This window comes from Bubalus bubalis, chromosome 24 (assembly GCF_019923935.1).
Source record: "Bubalus bubalis isolate 160015118507 breed Murrah chromosome 24, NDDB_SH_1, whole genome shotgun sequence".
Lineage (NCBI taxonomy): Eukaryota > Metazoa > Chordata > Mammalia > Artiodactyla > Bovidae > Bubalus > Bubalus bubalis.
The window spans coordinates 1,521,913-1,535,711 of NC_059180.1; the positions used below are offsets into that span (position 1 = coordinate 1,521,913).

A 13,799-nucleotide genomic window follows, 5' to 3' on the forward strand; every position below is an offset into this window, starting at 1 on the left:
GGGATCGAACCTGCATCTCTTATGTCTCCTGAATTGGCAGGTGACTTCTTTAGCACTAGCACTAACCCCCAGAGGCCATGGGGACCCATCAAAGGTTTGGACCTGCGTGCACGATTAGAGCTGTGTGGTTTCGGAGCGGACAATCAATACAGCAGGTAGGCTGGCAGGAAGACCAGCACGGAGGCGGCTCAGGAGGTCCAGGGGAGAGAGAAAGGCCGTGAGGGAGGCTCCCTCTCAACCTGGCCCAGACCTGGGATAGCAGCGGTGGTGGGGCGAGGGAAAGTGGGCACAGAGACCCTTCAGGCAGGACTAGAGCTGTGCTGGGGCTCGGCTGACCCCTGCCCACTCCCACCGCAGCGAAGGGAGGCTCCCAGGCAGGCTTCCGTCGTAGATGGGGAGGAGTTTATGGCAGGAGGTGACTCCATGGGAGTCTCGTCACTTGGGCACAGCCAGCACCATCTGCTCAGGCATCTGCCTGCCTGGGGTGGCGCCTGCTAATTGCCTTGGGGGTGGATACAGGAAAAGGCCTGGGAACTCCCATCCCCCACCGCACCCCATCACAGAGGGGCAGGGGATAGGGCCCCAGGGCCCTAAGAACAAATGGGCCAGGTGAGAATCGCGGAACCAGGCCAGACATCTACACAATAAATCTTTTTTTTTTTTTTAGTTGCACTGGGTCTTAGTAGCAGCAAGTGAGATCTAGTTCCCTGACCAGGGAGGGAACCTGTGGCCCTCTGCACTGGCAGCTCTGTGTCCTAGCCACTGGACCACCACTGGCAGCTCTGTGTCCTAGCCACTGGACTACCAGGGAATTCCCTACACAATACATCATTATAGAGCGCTTACTGTGTTCCAGGCCCTCATCTCTGCAGTTGACATTCAGGGAGAGGGAGAGGGACCACGAAGGGTGCCTTGGAGCAGACGTAAACGTTGTGAAGAAAATGGGCCAGTGGGCAGAGCCAGCGCTAAGAGGGGGACCAGTGTAGCCGAGGTGCTCCCCTAGGGCCTCCTTAGGAGGGGATGAGAGGGACTGGGGAGGGAGGGAGAGGAGACGCAGCCAAGCGGAGAGCCGCTCCTGGCCGCGCTTCCGGAAGATGCTATGGGCTGGGGGCTCAGACTCTGATTCCGACACCGGGAGCCCTTGGCCAGTTCCTCGCCCCTCACCCTCAACGCGGGCTGCCGGCGCGCATTCCTGCCGCCCCTGCTCGTGCGGTGGGCCAGCCCAGCCCGTGGGAAGGGCCGGGAGCAGGGGCCCGCCGTGTGCCGGGGAGGCGGGGCGGGGCACAGCTGGGCCACCCGTATGTGGCCCGAGGGCAGAGGGACCAAATGGGACAGAAGGCGGCCTTTCGTCCCGCGCGGGGAGGGGCGGCCTCGGCCTCGGATTTCGGGGCACTCACCCTCTCCCCCGCTTCGACGCTGGGCCGAGAGGAGGGAATTCGCTCGGGTCTAGGGATGGAATCTGGTAAGGTGTTTTCCCGCTGGAACCTCGTGTCCCTACCTGTGGCTCTTCTGGCTAAGCCCTTCCTCGGTTTTATTAATAAGGGCTGCTTTGGATGGAGCGCTGAGGTCCACCAATCCTGTGACCCGGCCTGCGCCAGCCCTAGCGGAGGAAGCCGGCTCGGGGAGGGGAAGTGCCCAGCGGGGAAGGACCGACGTCCCCCGGGGGACGACTGAGCCCAGAGTCCCTGTCCCGGAATCGCCGTCAGAGCGCTGAGGGCGCGCCCCTCCGCAGGCCAGACTTGGAGCTTCGGCCCCGCGCTGGCCCGCCTAGGTTTTTCCCCTTCAGGGCCACCGGGGCGGGGCGGGACGGGGCGGGGCAGGCCCAAGTCCCCGCGCCCCCAGGCTGCCCGCGGGGGGCGATCCGGGCGGGACGGGGCGGGGCGTGCACGTGCGGACCGGGGGCGGGCGCGCGGGCAGCCGGCTCCTCGGTTCCCAGACCCCCGCCGCGGCCCCACGTGGGCGCTGCCGGGCGTCCGGGGCCAAGCGCGAAGCCCCGCCCCCGGGGCCCTGGAGCCAATGAGCTCGCGACGAAGGCGGGGCCTCGCCAGAGGCCACGCCCACTAGGCGGAGCCAGGCCCGGGCTGTTTAAGAGCTCGAGCCGCGGGCGGGGCGCCGCTAGACGTGCAGCGGGACCCCGGAGCCTCGGCGTGGCTGAGAGGGGCCGGGCGCTTCGCGCTGCCGCCACCCCACCATGCTCAAGCGCTGCGGCCGCCGCCTGCTGCTGGCGCTGGCGGGCGCGCTGCTTGCCTGCCTGCTGGTGCTCACGGCCGACCCGCCGCCGCCCCCGGTGCCCGCTGAACGCGGTCGGCGCGCGCTGCGCAGCCTGGCGGGCCCCTCGGGGGCGGCCACGGCGCCCGGAGTGGAGGCGGCGGCGGCGGCGGCGGCGGCGCCCGGGGCGCCCGTCCGCGAGGTGCACAGTCTGTCCGAGTACTTCAGCCTGCTAACCCGCTCTCGCAGAGACGCGGGCCCACCGGCCGGGGGCGCCCCCGGCCCCGCTGACGGTCCTCCGCGGCCCCCGGCCGAGCCGCTGGCCCCACGCGACGTCTTCATCGCGGTGAAGACCACCAAAAAGTTTCATCGCGCGCGTCTCGACTTGCTTCTGGAGACGTGGATCTCGCGCCACGAGGAGATGGTGAGCCCCGGCAGGCTGGGCAAGTGGGCAGGGGAGGAGGTGCCCTCTTGTCCAGCTGGTGGCAGCATCCAGTGGGCGCCAGGCTGTTTGTACCGCCCCGGGGAATATCGGGTGTAGCGATGCCGGTTCATCCCCTTCCAGCCCAGTTTGCCTGATGTGGAAGTACAGGGTGGGGACTCATTCCCCAAACACCACTGGCCCGTGGCCTGCGGTGAACCTTCACCAGCCACCGGAGCTTGGGGCTGGCACCTGGTGATGCTTCTTGCCCTCAAACACTGGAACTCATCAGCTGGGAATTACTGTCCCCAAGGCGGATTCAGCGTGGGGCATCCTCCCTGGCCTCATACCCTTCCCGGGGAGGAAGACTCTTTCCTGAGAAGTGGAGTGAAGGGTTAGGACCCCTGGGCACAGGGCCAGACCTGTCCCTCATCCCAGCCTTTGCAATGGGACGGAGGACAAGTCGCTGTTGAAGTTGGGGGTGGGCATTTGAGGGGGCCCTGGGGGTCCATCTCGGAAGAAGAACAAGAGTGCGCACCCTGGGTTTCAGGGTGTGTTCTGGGGCCCTCTCTCCACAGCGCAGAAGTCTCTGGAGCCTGGAACCTAGTGCTTAGCACATCCTAGTTGAGCACTGACTTCCTCCACACACATAATAAAGACACACCCCACTTTGAAAAATCTCCCTCCAGGCTGCAGCTGGATGGCTGGGTTGGGGCGGGATGGGGACAGAGTGTGAGCGCTGCTGGGGAGGGGGTGGGGGAATTCCCTGAACTGGGAGATACAAGGGACTGCCTGGGTATTTGGGATGAGGGTGAAGCACCCTTGACTGGGCTAGGGGCTCAGAGAAGACCCCAGCTCTCTTCCTCCCTGTTGAAACCCTCGAGGCCTGGGGGCCTTCTGGCCTGGCTGAGCCCTGTTTGGGGGCAGGGCCCCGACGAGGTCACGATGAGGGCCAGGGGAGCAGGGTCCTCCTGGTCCCAGCGTGGGGAGGGGGCCCTGGGAGCCCCACGGCAGCCTCCTGGGAACACGGCGTCCCTTTCCCAGGGGCTCAGCAGGCCGGCAGGAGGGGGCGGCGGGGGCTGCGGGTTTTGTTTGGCTGCTGGGCCGTTAGGATTCCCAGCGCCGGGCGGCTCTCATGCCGGCCGCTCGGGCAAGGTAACAAAGCCCCTTTCTCCAGTGGAGAAAGGCGTCCGGCCTCTTGTGTGCAGCTATGTGCTCCATGGGAACCGCCGCCGGCGCGCTGGCCACTCAGGTTGCCTGGCGATGACGGCCTGCGGCCCCTCCCTGAGTGGCAGCACTTGCGGGGCGCTGCGCCCGAGCCAGGCGCCTCCCCCAGGGCTCTGCCTGCCTGCTGTGTGAACCTTGGCAGTGCTCAGCCCCCTCTGGGCTGCCACCAGCTCTGAGCACTCTCATCTCGGACTCTGAGGACTTCCTCCAGCAGAGGGAATATGGTCAGGGGGTCTCGGGGAGCAGTCCCGGCCGAACCAGGTGACCCTGGGCACGCCCAAGGGCCTCTCTGGCCCTCAGTCTGCTCATCTCTGGAATAAGGAAAGCGCTGGCCTCTGGTCGGGGGCTGTGAAAGAGGACCGCCAAAACCTGGAGAGGCAGGAGAGGCCGCCGTCCCCACTGAGAGTTCCCTCAGGCTCCCCTTCGCTGGCTGGGCACTCCCGGGAGGAGCCGAATCTGGCTCCCAACCGTCAGGACACACGTCGGGTCGTGTGTCCCGTCTAGCAAGAACCCCTCTCACGGTGTCCTGTGGGTGAGGGGTCCTTGAAACTGTTTCAACGGAGAGACCTCCCCTCCCAACCCTGTGCAGGGTGGTTCAGACCCGGGTTGATGGGGGAGACTCCGGGAAGTCAGGGCTGCAGTGGGGGAAACCCAAAGAGGCTGTGTGAGCTGAAAGGGGGGCATCTGACCCGGGTTGGGGAGGGAGGGACTTCCTGGAGGAGGTGCCGTTTGAGCTAGACGGAGAGTAGGAAATGCCCTGAAAGGGCGACTGGGCACTTTGAACACAAGTTGGGGGGTGTGCAAGAGACTTCCAGCTGTTGGAGTGGCTCTGGCGGGGGTGGTCAGCAGGGCCCACGCTACGACAGCCCTGAGGTCCAGGCCGAGGGCTGGGCCCTCGGCCTGCACTTTGCTCCCCCGTCCCTCCCAGGAGTGGGCCCGGCTGCCGCGGCTGCCACCGCAGCGGCCACAATTGTCGGGGGGAGAGCTTGGCATCCTGTGTTTCTTTGAATCGCAGCTCCAGGAACAATGCCGCTTCCTGTGGGTGTCCCCCCGCCCGCCCTCCGCCAGCCCTGCCGCCCCGCCGCCTGGCTCTTCCTCCCCCAGCCCTGCCGTCGTCAGGGAAGTGGGGAGGGGTCCGCGGGGCACGGCTGGCGGGGACCAGCATCACCTTTGTCCCGGGGCGTGACCGCAGGCCAGGGCCCGCCTCTCTCTGGGGCTCCGTTTCCCCACCTGTACACTTGGGGAGGGATGGTGCCCTCCTCCCTGGGCCGTGAGGGAGCTGGAAGAAGAGAAGGAGCCGGGTGCTCTGCTCCGGGCGCGTGAGCTCGGGTTACACCCATTGCACAGAGGGCGGAAACTGAGGCTCGGAGCCGTGGGTGAGGCCCATCCCCTCCTCTCCTGACTGCTCTGATGTGGCGAGACAGGAGGCCCGGCACCCTCACACCCCCACGCTTCCAAGCGCTCCTCTCTGAACAAAGGTGACTTTAATCTCCGTAGCCTTGGGCTGGGTTTTTAGGGCACCACCGAAGCGCGGGAGAACAGGCCTCGCTTGATCTCATTAAGAAAGCATTTTCCTTTTAATCCAGTGGCGGCAACGGAGCGTCTGCACGGGCCGGCCTCGGCCTCCCACGGCATTCCTGGGCCGAGATGCCGGCGAGCAGGCAGGGGGCGGGATGCGAGTCCGTGCCTGCGGGCCCCTGGGGTGTCTTCTCTGGAGGAGGGGTGTGTGCGTGCAGCGGCCAGGAGGGGGCCTACCCTCCCTCCCCCAGTGCCTTCTAGGCCCACCCAGCTGGTGGCCTCACCTGAATGTGTGGCCCGGGTCTGGGCTCAGGCTGGACCGGGAGCTGGGGCTACCAGGAGAGGGTGGGCACCCCAGGTGGGACCCCCAGCCCCCGAGTACACATGGCATCAGGCCTGCGCACCCTGGCCCCTCCCTTGCACCCGTTTGTACCCAGGAGGAAACGGGCCTGGCAGCCAGGGAGGTGGTGGTGGGGGGGTGTCTCCTGCTGCCCGTGCTCACAGCACCCTCCGCCAGGCTGGGCTTTGCACTCGGCACGCCTGGGTGCGCTGGGCGGCACGCGCTGGGCGGGCGGCAGAGGAAGGAACATTCCTCCCCGTGTGCCGACGGGCCCAGGCGGGCGCCGGCAGCGCCTGGCCCCTCCCCGTCGGCACCCCCCTTCTTCCGTAGAGCGATCCTGGCAGGGGTGGAGGAGCCAGTTTGGCATAGCTGGAGCTTCGACGCGGCCTCAGGCAAGGCCCGTCTGTGAGCCCGGGCCGTGGCCGGGGGTGCTGGGCCGCAGGGGTGCAGGGGCGTTGACCCCTGTGCGAGGTCCGTGCAGTTTCCCGGCCCAGCCCCGCGGACTTGTCAGTGTCTCCGGAGAACCCTGGAGGCTGCTTTGGCTCAGGGAAGGCGACCGGCTCGGCGGGCTGACCACACGGCCAGCGGTGTGAAGGGCCCTGTCCTGAGGGCCCAGCCTGGGGGACCGCGGGGCTGTGGCCACACCCCTGCCCTCCGGACCTCGTGCCCAGCCCAGCCCAGTTAACCAGGCCAGCTGTATGGTAATGGGCCGTGTGGCCACTCCCGCTTAACGCGGCCGAGTTCCCCTCGCAGCGCGGCCCGGGACAAAGCTGGCGGACAGCGCCTGGTGACTCACCCTCCCTGCGGGCCCTTTGTCCGCCAGCGCCTGGCAGCCGCCCAGCAGAGGCCTTTGTCCCCGACTGATTGAGATTTGGCTTCCCGAAGCCGACCTCCTCTGCCTGTGCCCTGCCCCTCCCGCAGGCCGGGCACTGTGTCAATAAGGGTGTGTGCCCGCCAGGTGCGCAGGGCGGCCGCGAGCGGTTACCTGGCGGGTGGGCGGGGCACCGCACCCGGCTCGTGCCGCCGCAGCTGCCGCCGGTGACCTTGGGTGCAGCTGTCGAGGTAGTCGGGTCTGGGGTGGGGGTCCTTCCCGAGCCCCCAGTCCACTTGCACTCATGGTAGGCCCTGGAGCCCCGCTCTGCAAGGGGGGAAATGGAAGCTCAAAGGTGCGGTGTGAGCACGAGGGGCCCCAGCCCTGGGCCCTGCGGTGGCCGGGGTGGTCCCCCGAGCTGCCCATTCAAGGCTGCGTTTCTCCCTGCAGACGTTCATTTTCACGGACGGGGAAGACGAGGCACTGGCCAGGCGCACGGGTGAGCCCTGGACGTGGGGAGGCGAGGGGAGGGTCCTGCCCAGAGGGAACTGTCCCCTTGGGAGAGGTTGTGGGGTTGGGGGGGGCGCCGAGGGCCTGGGAGGGCAGTTTACTCAACGGGTTTGCTCAGCGCCCCGCCCCACCACTCACCCCTCCCCCAGTTCTCATGCAAATGAGGCCCTTTCAGCCCCTGGGCCCTTTGAGCTGATGTGGCGGCAACAGGTGGCTGGTGCTGGGAAAAAGCCGCCTGAATGGGCAGGGGCGGGGCGGGGCGGGGCGCCCAGCGAGGTGGCGCTGGGGGGTGGGGTATGCAGGCCCGGGTAGGCTCGGGGGAGGGCTTGAGTGGGGCGGCCGCCGCAGGCACTGCTTGGACCCAGGCGCCCCGGGACAGACTGCCACCCCCCAACACCCCCTCTTGCTCTGCTTGCCCCGGGCCTGCTGTGTGACCCCAGGCCAGGCTGCCCTCTCTGAACTGCCTCGGACCCACTCACAGCCCCTCCCCTTGTCCGCAGGCCACGTGGTCAACACCAACTGCTCGGCCGCCCACAGCCGCCAGGCACTGTGCTGCAAGATGGCCGTGGAGTACGATCGCTTTATCGAGTCCGGGAGGAAGTGAGTGCCGGCCTCTGGCAGGGCCCAGGGAGCATTCCCTGGTGGGGCTCTGGCCCTGGCGGTCCCACCCGCATGATACGCCCCCTGACGGCCCTGCCCCCCCACCCCAGGTGGTTCTGCCACGTGGATGACGATAACTACGTGAATGTGCGTGCCCTGCTGAGGCTGCTGGGCAGTTACCCGCACACGCAGGACGTCTACCTGGGCAAGCCCAGCCTGGACAGGCCCATCCAAGCCACGGAGCGGGTCAGCGAAAACAAAGTGGTGAGTGTCCCCCCTCCCACGCCAGCCTGCGTCGCTTCATGGGGAGGAGGCTGGGGGTGCCCCGCAGCCCCGGCAGCTGGGGCTCTGGGGGTCTCACCACGTCCCCCCGTCCGCACAGCGTCCTGTCCACTTCTGGTTTGCCACTGGCGGGGCTGGCTTCTGCATCAGCCGAGGACTGGCCCTGAAGATGAGCCCCTGGGCCAGGTGAGTGCCCTGGGGCGCAGGTGAGGCTGCCTCCGATCTCCCAGGGTCCCCCCACGGCCGGCCTGGCGCTGCTCATCTTCCCAGCACCAGTGTCCCCAAACCTCACGTCCACCGGCAGGGTGAGTCGTCCCCACTTCCACCCACCAGCCACCAGGGGCGTCAGGACCCCTTCCTGCATCTGGTAACCCCCCCACTCCATGTGCAGAGAGTCCTCAGGCTTGTACGGAGGAGGGGGCTGTCCTGGGGCTCAGGGAGGCTGGGAGCCGCCCGCATGGGAGCCCCATCAGGGACGCCCACTGGCGCATCCACCTCCTGCCTGAGCCCAGCCGGCCGAGCGGCACACTGCCCGCTCGGCTCACCGCGGCCCTCGGCCCTTCCCTCCCGCAGCGGAGGCCACTTCATGAGCACGGCCGAGCGGATCCGGCTGCCTGACGACTGCACCATCGGCTACATCGTGGAGGCGCTGCTGGGTGTGCCCCTTGTGCGCTGTGGGCTCTTCCACTCCCACCTGGAGAACCTGCAGCAGGTGCCCGCCTCCGAGCTCCACGAGCAGGTGCGCAGGCAAGGGCTGCAGGCCGGAGGAGAGCATCCGGGAGAGGAGGGGAGGGGCAGACTGGAGGGAGGGAGGGAGTGGGGAGGGGGCCGTGGAGGGGCCGCGGCTTTGAATAGGTCACCAGAGGCCCGGCTGTTGGTTGCCACCCAGGCACCCAGATCTGCCCAGCAGCAGTCCCGTGGTCCATCCATCTTGCCTCTGTCTTCAGCAGGACACCTACTCTGAGCCTTTCGGGTCTTCCCTGTACCCGTAAACATTCCCTCACCGTGGCTGGGGCGGCTGCCGCCCCAGCTGAAGCCCCCTTGGGCTTTACTCCTGGGGCTGCAGAGCAGGGGGTGCAGTGTGGACCTTGATTCTCGGCCCCGAGGTGGGCAGAAGGCCAGGTTGTCCCCTCATGCAAAGCTCATCCATGCCTACCTTGGGCAGAGCCAGGGTAGGCTGGCCTTGGCACCCCAGCCCCGCCAGGATCACTCTTTCCGACTCCCTGCAGGTGACCCTGAGCTACGGCATGTTTGAAAACAAGCGCAACGCCGTCCACGTTAAGGGGCCCTTCTCGGTGGAGGCTGACCCGTCGAGGTGAGGAAAGGGAGGCCTAAAGAGGGCGGGTCACCGAGGTCCCTTGAGGTCCGGTGCAGCTCGACAGCCCCCAGGGGTCTGCTCGGGTGGAGGAGGGCCCCCAGCCTGCACGGATGAGCCCCCAGGGGTCTCCTCGGGTGGAGGCGGGCCCCCAGCCCGCACGGACGAGCCCCCCAGGGGTCTGCTCGGGTGGAGGCGGCCCCCAGCCCGCACGGATGAGCGCCCGCTCTGTCCCTGCAGGTTCCGTTCCGTCCACTGCCACCTGTACCCGGACACGCCCTGGTGCCCCCGCTCTGCCATCTTCTAGCGGCCGTGGCTGAAACCCCGTCCCCGGGCGCCCCTGGTATCCAAAGGGCCCGAGGACCCCTGTCGTGCCACCCCGGTCTGGGCCTTCGAGGCCACCCCGGGGCTGCGCCTGTGTGTGTGCTGTGTGCCCATCCCTGTAGCAGACTGCTGGGCAGCTCTGCTCTGCCAAGGGGCAGGCAAAGTCCCGCCTGTCTGTCCACGTTCCACCCCGGAAGGATTTGTATGTCGGAGATCACTCTGAGGACAGTTTTGTTACCCTTTCAGGGTCTCTGGGCAGCGTGGGGCCCAGGGGCTGCTCTGCAGGGACGTGTGGGCACCACTCCGTCCTGCTGAGCGCAGGCCCGTCACTGTGGGCACCTGCCCCCCCGGGACTCTGGCTCCCCGCTCAGAGCCCCCAGGACAGCTCCCTGTGTTCAGTTCGAGGAAGCTGGGTTTGGGGGAGTGCCCTGAGCCCCCTCGCGCTGAGCTCTGGCCTGGGTACCACGGCTCCGAGTGACCGCGGCCCCAGCGACCTTGCCGCTGGGTGCAGCATCCCGGGCAGGGGTCTCCCCTGCTCTCTCAGCCGGCTTCCCTTTGTGATGGGGAGTCAGCTGAGCATGTTAACTCCTCTCCAAAGTAGAGAGAAAGTCGCCCATAGTGGGCGTGTCTGTAAATACCGTGACAGTGTTTTTACTGTGATTGTTTTCTTGAAAGGGGGCAGGTAAAAAAGTAGGGTGTTTTTGTCTGTGTTTTCAGGGGCTTGGGGAAGGTGTTATCTTTTCTGTGGATCAGAAAAAGCAGAAGCCAAACTTGGGATAATCTTTGTTGTTAAAGCTGATGGAAATGTCTAACACTCTGTGTATTTATGTGTCATGGTATCTGGCCTCTCCTTGCCCACCTCCTTCACAGAACTTGTCTCCTCCCAGCCCAGCTCGGCGCACCTGACCACTGACGTGTGTTTTGCCTTCTGTTTTTCTTTCTGCAAGACATAGCTAGGAAAGTGAACGATAAGGGAAAAGTTCTCAGGGAATCGACGTGTGTTGCTATGGGGACGTCCTTTGCTGTGAATAAAGATGCTCTTTGGGGCAACCTGGGGGTCCTGGTCTTGGCTGGAAGTTGCGCCCGAGATGCAGGTTCATGGAAGCTGGCTCTGGGGGCTCGTTGGCACTCGGGTAGGTATGGAGAGACCCCCCGCCCCAAGCCAACTATTGTGGGATGGGAACTTGGGCTCAGAATAGCAACTTGTACGTTCCTGAGAGGCCCAGGAACTTGGATGGCCAGCCTAGGGCACCCTTAGGTGTAGGGGGAGATCTCATGTGATCAGACACGCTGCCCTCAGACTCCGCAGCCCTGGGCTGTGCAGGCCCGGTCCGGGCCAGCTGCTAGGGAGTCCAGTCCTCCCTTGAGAGTGACAGGCGCTCGCCGTGGTTTGGCCTGGGACCTCCTTAGCCAGCTTTGTCTCTGTCACAAACCATCCAGGCCACCTTCTTGCCCTCATTGTGCAGATGGGAAAACTGAGGCTCAGAGCAGGTGACATCCAAGGCCAGGCAGCTGGGCTGGTGGAGAAGAGCTCCAGGTCTGAGATCGGGCTGGCCTGGATCCTGGCCTCACCCCCCACCCCGCCCACCCCTGCCCGTGCTGTTGACCCTAGACGGTGGCGATGTTTTCTACGGAAGGCAGCTCCTCAGGCCCTTCCTCAAATCAGCCTGTATGATGTGGGGTGGGGAGGGCCTGCTCTGGCCTCTGGGGGAGTCCCCTCCCCTGACCCTCCCTGGGGCCCAGGGCCCTCACTTCCTCTTCCTCAAACAGCCCAGACAGGCTGCTCCCCCACCCCGACCGCAGCCCCCAGCCCCCAGCTGCACCCCCCCGCCCCGTGGGTCCTCGCTGGGATCTGGGGCTCCCATCTCTGCCTCTGCTCCCTGCTGCCCGTTGTGTACCCTGTTGGCACATCAGAAAGCAGACCGAGGGTGGAAGAGCGACTCTCCTCCCACCCCTGATGTGGGGACAGAACCCCACCCCGCCCGGCACACTCCCCTACTCAGCACTCCCACCGGGCCGGGGAGGGCGCCACTTCCGCATGGCCTGCCGGTGCCCACTCTGGCCCGGGGAGCAGCCAGCCGGCGCCTGACCCCACCTGGGCCTTGCGCAGCCCTGAGTCAGCGTGTGGTTTGCCCAGCGGCTGCCCTGGGGGTGCGGCAGGGACAGTGCAGGGAGAGACAGCCCCTTGCCGTCACATGGCCTGACCCTGTCTGGGGGACGCCCCCAGAGCTCGCTGTGCCAGGCTGGGCGGGGGTAGGGCGGTCACAGTGGAACTTGCCGCTGTGGGCAGAGGCAGCGGGTCTCCTTCCGGCCAGCGTGAGTCAGAGGAGCCTCTGTCCGGAGTGGATCCGTGGCCCGGCGCCCCACCCCTAGTGGGTGGCATCGCCTCCCCACGGAGCGGCGGGGCCCTGAGGCCCAGGGGTGGGCATCAAGGATTACAGCTGGTCCAGGCTGTCCTGGCGGCAGAACAGGGAGCCCGGGGTGGGGGTGGGGGCAGTCTCCACCTCCATGTGGGAAACGGGGGTCAGCATGAGGCAGCTGAGCGCCTGGCCTCCAGGTGGGGTTGCAGAGGGGCATGCCTGGAGCACCCCGGCCCATTCCTCCTCAGCACAAAGCTGAGCGAGGGGGGACGGGCTCCGTCCTCAGAAGGGGAAGCGGTACAGGAGGCCTTACAGGAACGGGCATCCGCCGCCCGGGGGTGCGGGAGGCGGCCCTCCCCCAGTGAGTCACAGAATAGAGAGGTGCCTCCCTCCTCCTGTGGGCACGACCGGGGTCACCACGCCCCACCCCTGGTGGCATCGGTGTGCCTCCCCACGCACTGGGCTGAGGGCTGGTTGGAGAGGGTCCTGGCGGGCTCAAGGGGCTCCGTGTCCCCCAGCCTGGCCATCCCAAATGGCGGGTCACTATGGGCTTTCAGAAACGAAAAGTAAAAGCACAACCCGGGGGCCGCTGGGCGCCCCAACCCCACCCTCTCTCTGGCTCCCGAGCTGCCCACAGGCGAGGGCCTGGTCAGCTGGCCAGAGCAGAGGCTGAGCCACATCTTGGAGGGGCTGAGATGGGTGCCAGGGCAGGGCCCTGCTCTATTCCGCTGAAACGAGGTTCCTTCAGCTGGGTATCATGGTTAGCTGCCCTGAAGAGGCCCACCTGGGCTGGAGCAGGAAGGCTTTGCAGAGGGCAGCAGCAGAGGAAGACACTCCAGGCCTCGACATAGCCTGGACGAGGGGCGGAGGGGGGCTCATCAGGATGTCTGGAGACAGGGTGGTCTCCACGGCCCTCATCCACCTGGCCCATGGCTGCCCACGAGTCTGCATCCACGCTTCCAGAGGCCAGGCCTTGCTGCAGCTTCAGCCAGCCCTGCCCTCTATGAGCCTGGGGTCCGGGCAGGGACCAGAGCCGGCCCCGTTTCCTGTCGAACCAAAGGCCAGTCCTGTCGCCACCCCAGCCCCGACCTCAACGAATGCTCCTGAAGGCGACCTCTGCCCCAAGTCCAGCCCGGGGCTGGACACAGAAGGCACTTGGTCCATCATCACTAGGAGGGGACCAAGGGTCCTGGAGGGCTTCTCATCTTGGCCCCTGGAGGTTGCCCAGATGATGTCACCATGCTGAGTTTGGGGGCTCAGAGCTGTGGCTGCTTCCCCCACCACACAGCCCTGCTCGCCCTGCCCGGGCAGCGGGCAGCCCCCTTGCATAACCCGCTGCAGTCCTTTGGCGCCGCCTGCTGGCCACAGTTGGTGGCTTCTCTCCCAAACCCGAATCCACCTTCCCCAGGACCCTCTTTTTGGGCTCCAAAATCACTGCAGATGGTGACTGCAGCCATGAAATTATAAGATGCTTGCTCCTTGGAAGAAAAGCTATGACCAACCTAGACAGCATATTAAAAAGCAGAGACAATAGTTTACCAAAAAAAGTCTGTCTAGTCAAAGCTATGGTTTTTCCAGTAGTCATGTATGGATGTGAAAGCTGGCTATAAAGAAAGCTGAGTGCTGACAAATTGATGTTTTTAAACTGTGTGTGGTGTTGGAGAAGACTCTTGAGAGTCCCTTGGACTGCAAGGAGATCCAATCAGTCCATCCTAAAGGAAATCAGTCCTGAATATTCATTGGAAGGACCGATGCCAAAGCTGAAATTCCAATCCTTTGGCCACCTGGTGCGAAAAATGGACTCATTGGAAAAGACCCTGATGCTGGGAAAGATTGAAGGCAGGAGGAGAAGGGGACAGAAGATGAGATGGTTGGATGGCATC

General features: G+C 65.7%; 1 protein-coding gene across 1 annotated transcript; it reads left to right on the forward strand.

Annotated features, from left to right (window-relative positions):
- The first annotated feature begins 2,104 nt into the window (after positions 1 to 2,104).
- LFNG (LFNG O-fucosylpeptide 3-beta-N-acetylglucosaminyltransferase) lies at positions 2,105 to 10,606 on the forward strand. The gene is made up of 8 exons (XM_025274615.3): positions 2,105 to 2,632; positions 6,976 to 7,024; positions 7,536 to 7,635; positions 7,746 to 7,899; positions 8,018 to 8,103; positions 8,491 to 8,656; positions 9,147 to 9,232; positions 9,473 to 10,606. Exons 1-8 carry the CDS (start codon positions 2,192 to 2,194, stop codon positions 9,537 to 9,539), a joined length of 1,149 nt encoding a protein of 382 aa, XP_025130400.3. The 5' UTR covers positions 2,105 to 2,191; the 3' UTR covers positions 9,540 to 10,606.
- Positions 10,607 to 13,799: the final 3,193 nt, after the last annotated feature.